The sequence below is a fragment of the Cynara cardunculus genome, unplaced genomic scaffold (assembly GCF_001531365.2).
Source record: "Cynara cardunculus var. scolymus isolate 2C unplaced genomic scaffold, CcrdV1 Un_Scaffold_555, whole genome shotgun sequence".
Lineage (NCBI taxonomy): Eukaryota > Viridiplantae > Streptophyta > Magnoliopsida > Asterales > Asteraceae > Cynara > Cynara cardunculus.
Window position 1 is genome coordinate 101,514 of NW_020200587.1, and position 7,006 is coordinate 108,519.

General features: G+C 39.3%; 1 protein-coding gene and 1 long non-coding RNA gene across 2 annotated transcripts in view; one reads left to right on the forward strand and one right to left on the reverse strand.

Annotated features, from left to right (window-relative positions):
- Window positions 1-5,913, forward strand: part of LOC112501788 — a 9,079-nt gene extending 3,166 nt beyond the window's left edge. The window contains exon 3 of the long non-coding RNA XR_003067563.1: window positions 5,675-5,913. This is a non-coding gene — a long non-coding RNA (uncharacterized LOC112501788). The remainder of the gene's footprint in view (window positions 1-5,674) is intronic.
- Window positions 5,914-6,556: 643 nt separating this feature from the next.
- LOC112501778 (pentatricopeptide repeat-containing protein At5g40410, mitochondrial-like) overlaps window positions 6,557-7,006 on the reverse strand; it is a 1,319-nt gene continuing 869 nt past the window's right edge. Inside the window, exon 3 of the mRNA XM_025105493.1 lies at window positions 6,557-6,979. Within this exon, the coding sequence (XP_024961261.1) occupies window positions 6,557-6,979 (423 nt within the window). The remainder of the gene's footprint in view (window positions 6,980-7,006) is intronic.

A 7,006-nucleotide genomic window follows, 5' to 3' on the forward strand; every position in this document is an offset into this window, starting at 1 on the left:
GAATCACAATTTTCACGACTAAGTAAGAACAACCCATCACCAAAAGTAGCATTAATCAAAAGAATTTGAAGTCCAAAGACAGTGACAAACAGACGACATTAGCATTATGCAATAAGGTTCAGATGAAGATAACCATTTTCAAGTTTATAGAAGTCGAAGAAACATGTAAAAGAGCAAGATTATTACCTTCGATGAAACATGCTGTCAGATCTTGCTAGAGAATAGACATGTAATCCTGTGATTTTTTAGCAACAAAACAGCCCTTTACCTGCTGATTTTTTATCCACGAACAGCTTCTTTAGGTGCTGATTTTTTGCCACAAAACAGCCCTGTAGCTGCTGAAATTCGGTAAGCTTCTAGGGGGAAGTGTAACAGCCCAAGCCACCCGTAGCTGGATATTGTCCGCTTTGCCCGCAGGCTCACGGTTTTGTTCTTGGCAGCCTAATCCCCAAAACGTGTCCAACCAAGTGAGGTCTCAACTCCTTTATAAGGCGAGCACTTGTAACGCCCCCAGAACCCCGTAGCAAGATATTGTCCGCTTTGACTAACCCGCACGGTTTTCTCCTGGTGTGGGCATGAACCAAAGTTCGTATCCCACCCAAAACGCGTCTTACTAGAGAAGGTATCCACACCCATATAAGGAGTGCTTCGTTCTCCTTCCAACCGATGTGGGACGAGTGACACACCCACATCGCGGCTGTTACACCCTTCCCCCGTTAGGACACAACGTCCTCGTTGGGCCGCATCGATCCGGGTCTGGCTCTGATACCATCTGTAACAGCCCAAGCCACCCATAGTTGGTTATTGTCCGCTTTGCCCGCAGGCTCACGGTTTTGTTCTTGGCAGCCTAAGCCCCAAAACGCGTCCAACCAAGTAAGGTCTCCACTCCCTTATAAGGCGAGCTTTGTTCTCCTCACCAACCGATGTGGGACTCAGGTTATCCCTCCCCAACTGGGAAACACAGCGTCCCCGCTGTGCACACCGGTCCGGGCACTAGCTCTGATACCACTTGTAACGCCCCCAAAACCCCGTAGCAATGATATTGTCCGCTTTGACTAACTTGCCCGCTCAACCACAAAGCAGTAGTCGCACGGTTTTGTTTCTGGCGTGGGCATGAACCGAAGTTCGTATCCCACCCAAAACCGATCATGCTAGGCTGAGGTATCCACACCCTTATAAGGAGTGCTTAGTTCTCCTCACCAACCGATGTGGGATGAGTGACACACCCGCATCACGGCTGTTACATACGAACTTCGGTTCATGCCCACGCCAGGAGAAAACCGTGCGGCTACCGTGACCGGTTAGGTGCGGGTTAGTCAAAGCGGACAATATCTTGCTACGGGGTTCTGGGGGCGTTACAAGTGGTATCAGAGCCAGTGCCCGGACCGGTGTAAACAGCGGGGGCGCTGTGTTTCCCAGTTGGGGAGGGATAACCTGAGTCTCACATCGGTTGGTGAGGAGAACAAAGCTCGCCTTATAAGGGAGTGGAGACCTCACTTGGTTGGACGCGTTTTGGGGCTTAGGCTGCCAAGAACAAAACCGTGAGCCTGCGGGCAAAGCGGACAATATCCAACTACGGGTGGCTTGGGCTGTTACAGGAAGCTTTATGTAGAAAGCCAAGTTTTTCCATCTATGAAAAAACCCTCCCAAATAAAAACTTCTCAATTTATATAGACAGATTAATCTATACAGAACTTAATGGAAAACCAACCAAACAACCACTAAAAATAGATTGAGGATTTTCATGAATCCATTAATGTCTCCCACTATATTCTATCAACAGTCGGGTTTTTTAGATAGTTTTTCATATTCAATAATTATTGATACTGTAATAACCATTTATATAGAAAACTAAAACTAAGAAGCAATCGATACAGAAAAAGGCAAATTTAGAAAAATGGAACTAACTGATTTCAGTAGCAATCAATAGAAAAACCAATTCCAACCAAATCACAAAAAGAGGCCGTCTTCAGTTTGGAAAGGAGCAGGACTGAAAAATGTGTTGGGTCTGTGAAGAAACAATTAGCAGGGTAATTGAATAATAACAATGAAAGGGGATAAGTAACAGGAAAAAAAAATGTTCCAAGATTTCCAAATCTAAGAACAAATTCAAAATTGATACATAAAAATTAAATCGATATAGAGAAGTGGCATAAATCAATAATGACCATCTTCATCAATGTGTAAGATATGCTACACACATGACACAGGAATAAAGCTGTGCATATATACCACAAGCTGGGAGTCCATAAGACTACTTTATAGGCACACCAGCATGTTGGTAGAGACCACGAATCTTACCTGGTAAGGGCAAAGGCAAGGATCGGGAGTCTTACCCGGTAAGTGTGGCAACGAATCTTACCATGATTAACACTTACCGGGTAAATTGTTGCATACGATACTGTTTTGATGAACTAAAATCACACCCGGTAAGTAAGTGATAGAGTTGATTTTGCCGGTAAGCACTTACTTGGGTAAGTGTCGGTAAACGGCTCCTAAGAGGCACACAATTTCCATTATTTGAGGCAAAAAGCAAATCATGCTTAACAACAAAAGAAGGTTGATTTATATCTAAAATGTCCATCTGTTCTAAACTCAACATACCTCAATGTATTCAATGACCCTACTTGAATTGTATCCCAGTGGCCATAAGATCATACGCCCTCCATTTGTGAAGAGGATTAACTGTAACAACAAAGAATAACGGGTAAATAATAAAAATAACATACATTAAAAAAGGCGACCATAGATTCGAAACCCAATCTCCTGTCAAAGCCCACAAATGATGAAACAACATTTAAATCAAAGTTTGACCCATAAAAGAACATGTGAAAAAGCTATATATATGCAAAAAAATCCATTGAACTGGGACTTGTAATGATACAAAATCGAAACATATTACATCTACTGTCAATCAATAGACCTAGGAAGTTATACGCTATCAAAGAGGTAGAAAGAGAAAACAAAAAAAAAGAACTTGCCTCAACGATTCATTATAGGCCATGAGATTCTCTGCAAGTTGTTTCATGGTTTTAGCAACCAACTCAACATCTGTTAGCTCCTTAACATGTAAGATTGAACCAGGTGTAGGAGCAAAATATTGAATAATTGGAGCACCAACAACAACAGGTGTCGTTCCTACAAAAAAGAATTCATGTCACTTCAATTGGTTAGCACTAACGATAAAAGGTTCGCTGTTACGCCTGACTCGTTTGCAAAATTACTCAAAGCTAAGCACCTACAGGCTACAGAAGATTTAAAAAAACAATGCTCCAAGAAAGATGACGAAGTTATATGTACATAAATTATAATAAAATAAGCTTAATCAAATATCTTCTGCACAGAGATAAGCAAAAGACAATTATGTGTACATAAAGTCTAGGTTATTCACATAAGAAACCTTGCCACAAAATGATTTCATACCTGCAAGTGACTGGAAGAATTTTCCAGTGACAAGCCTTTTCATTGGCATTCTCAACTTGTCCACTGAAAAAACAATTTGAAAAAAAGTTGGTATTAAAGTATATAAATCAATGTGTAACACTTATCTTTTGGAACATATTACATCTACTGTCACAAGGCATGGCCAAGGATTGTGCTAAATATAAGCCTAAAATAACACTTTGGATCAAAAAGGATTAGAAATGGAGAAGGACAAAGGATATGAAATTTCAATTTACAATCCAATAAAGACCACATTCTTACCATTCCCATTACGGTTTCCTAGACAACTACAATAAGAATCAATCTTGACATTTGACCTTTTAAGTTGTTTAAGGGCTTGTAAATGGAAGTTACGAGCAGCATAGTTGAGATGAATGCAGCTGCAATTGCTTTGTACAACAATGAGATAACCTCCAACATTTTGGAACTCTTCCTTAATCAACAGATCTATAGCACCCTGATCAAGAATCATGAAAACTTAATATTAGGAACTTGCTGCAATGATTCTGATTTACCACAAACATTAATCGCATCTTCATAGTTTGTAATCAATACAGATTTCTCTGGATGGTGTATAGTAGCTAAAATTAAAGAAAGCATCCAAACCTCGTAAATGTTCAAGGTCGGCATTTGAGGTAGAAAATCATTTCCAGCAAAACTAATCAAAAATCATGAATCTAAACTCTAAAGCTATCTAAAACTGCTCAAAAATCATGAATCTAAAGCTATCTACAACTACTCAAAAATCATGAATCTTGAAAGATACACACCCTCAGATGTCGAATATGCCAAAAACGTAGCTTTAGATGCCAAATCTGTTAAAACCCAAAAACCAACTAAATTAGACAAAAAGAAAACCCACAATACCGGAACCTGGATGAAAACGAACACCAAAATTACCGGAAAGGGTTTTGTGTAGCAAGTAGAGAAAGGTCAAGAAATTCAAAATTATCAACCAGATTATATAAACTCACAAAAAACGATAGACGATTGAGTCATAATAAGAGGAGAAGAGAAAATCACCATTATTTAGAAAATGAATCGGCTAGGGTTTAAGCAGATGGAATCCATGGTTTGAAGCTTTGCATCTTGAATTTTGAATTGTGGTGGAGGAGAGCAATAATGGAGAGACGTATAGGAGATGATCCATGGTTTTGAAGCTTTGCATCTTGAATTTTGAATTTGAATCTAAATCGGGAAGGTAAAAATTGAATTTTGAATTGTGGTGGAGGAGAGCAATAATGGAGAGAGAAAGAAGTTTGAACATTTGCCATCCAATGCATAAAAGCTTGTACCACATGTATGATGAGTTGTAATTAAGAGTTTTTTGAATTTCTTGCATAAAATGGTTGTAATCTATGCTTCAAGAGTTGTAATTAAGATAATGACCTAAATGGTTATATATGTAGTAGAGATATATGTATGTATATATATGTATGTACATATATATATATATATATGGCAAGTAGAACATGTCCTAATCATGCTATTTAATTGTTTCGTAACATTTTAATATGATTTTTACGTCTAAGTGTACATATGTTGGTAGATGTGATCGGTTACGTACCATTCGGTTTGAGCCTCTCAATTGTTACAGCTACTTGTTCATTCAACATGTTTTTTTTACATTACTTATGTTGATCATTCATTCGATGTCAATACATTTTGCTCTTACTCTTAATTGAGACTATATGACATCACATTCGTCGTGACAAGTTAACTCCGGGTAAGTCAAGCTACTAACCAACTATGGGGGTACCATAGGCATGTCATTGTGGCACCGGTGGAGTGAAACTAACTGTGGCAGTGTGACCAGTCCACGACGTCTCCTCTTTTGTGCTCTTGTGAGAGCTATTTGGTGTGATGGATATTAGTTTTAGGAGGCGTACGGATCAGCCATAGCACATGTGATTCGTTTCTAGGGTAATGTCGGTGTAGTGTCCAAGTCCACATCTCACATCTAGTACGTGTGGATCTGCAGTCCAACGTATAGCCTGTGTGCCATATGTCTGACACTTGTCCTGTTGGTTGACATGCAAGTGTATGCGTTTTTCGAGCTCAGTTTGTCCGTTCATATGCTTTCGTATGGTTATGTTATTTGTTGCTTTTACTGAGATTTTGGTACTCGTTTTGTCCGATATTTTGGCGTGTTTGTATTACCATTTTACTATAATTGTTTATCCGTTCACCAGGCATTTGGCTCAGCCGTGTTTTCTTCTATTCCTCACAGCAGGTAATCAAAGGGGCGGCTAAGTCTTATGACGGGGAGTAGACCAGGATCTCGATTTCAAAGGTTTCGAGAGGTTTAGTCCTACGTTATTCATTTATTGGATTTATTTATTTGGCTATTAGACTAGCATTTCTCTTAAGGTTGTATTTGGATTTTCCTTGAGTTATTGGAAGGTGCTTGAAGTGGTTTGTTTGGAGATGTTTATTTCTTTGTTTGGGATATATTTAATTTCGTTACCAGAAGATTTTTTTTTTTTGGTATTGGAGACTATATTTTGGAGGTTTTATATATCGGCTCCGTTACGTTTCGAAGCGATCTACATTCCTATGGAATGGGGGTGTTACAATTACAGTATATGAACTTGTATATTTATAATCCTTAGTATCTCTTGAACAGGTGGTTGTATCAGTTGAGAAATTGAAACAGTAATCACCATACATAATTTCTGCACAGTTGGGAGGTATTTCAGCCCTTTGATCTACTTCACTACTAACCAGCACCTCTTTGATCTACTTCACTACTAGCCAGCACCTCTTTTTGGGGCAGAATTCTAATGCAGCACTACTGTTTGCTAACAATATATGGTGTTGTTTCACTCATTTGGGGCAAGTGTTTGGTACAAGTATGCTGCTTTCCTTTTCAAGATTACAACAACATATTATCTTTACATGTCCACTCTAGATGCAGGTACCTCCATGCATCAATTGCCCCTCCCCCAGAAGAAAAATGAAGATTACCAGTAATCTCCACAAGAGCATAACCCATCAGCTAAATGATGAAACCTCCTTGTATCACGAATGATGATCTTACACTTTTCAACAAACGATACAAACTTTGCCATGTTGTGGCAATCACCGCAGATCCTCAGGTTCTTTGTGATTATCAAAGGCTTGCTGTTATTACAGACCAAAAGACCGAATGCAGCTTTTCACTGTGTTTGCTCACCAAACTTTCTTTAACTTCTTCCTCTACGTCATGTAGAACGAACTCCGGATTGGGTACATATCCAGCCTTTTGAATTTTCTTGATAACTTCATCTAACTTAGCATATATACTCTCGCTCTCAGGGTGTGCTTGATCATTCACAAGAAAACGATGAATCATGTGCCCATGTTCAATGTAGCTGCAGCCGGCAGTTCTTACAAGACCTTTCTCCTTCATTAAAGCTCGAACTTTTGAAAAATCTTTCCAACAACCAGCCTTAGCGTATATGCTCGATAGCATAATGTAATTTCTAGAGTCCAAGGGGTTTAAAGCAATCAGTCTTTCTGCAACTTCCTCACCAAGCTCTATGTCTCCAAAAGCCTTGCAACCATTAAGAAGTGCCCCCCA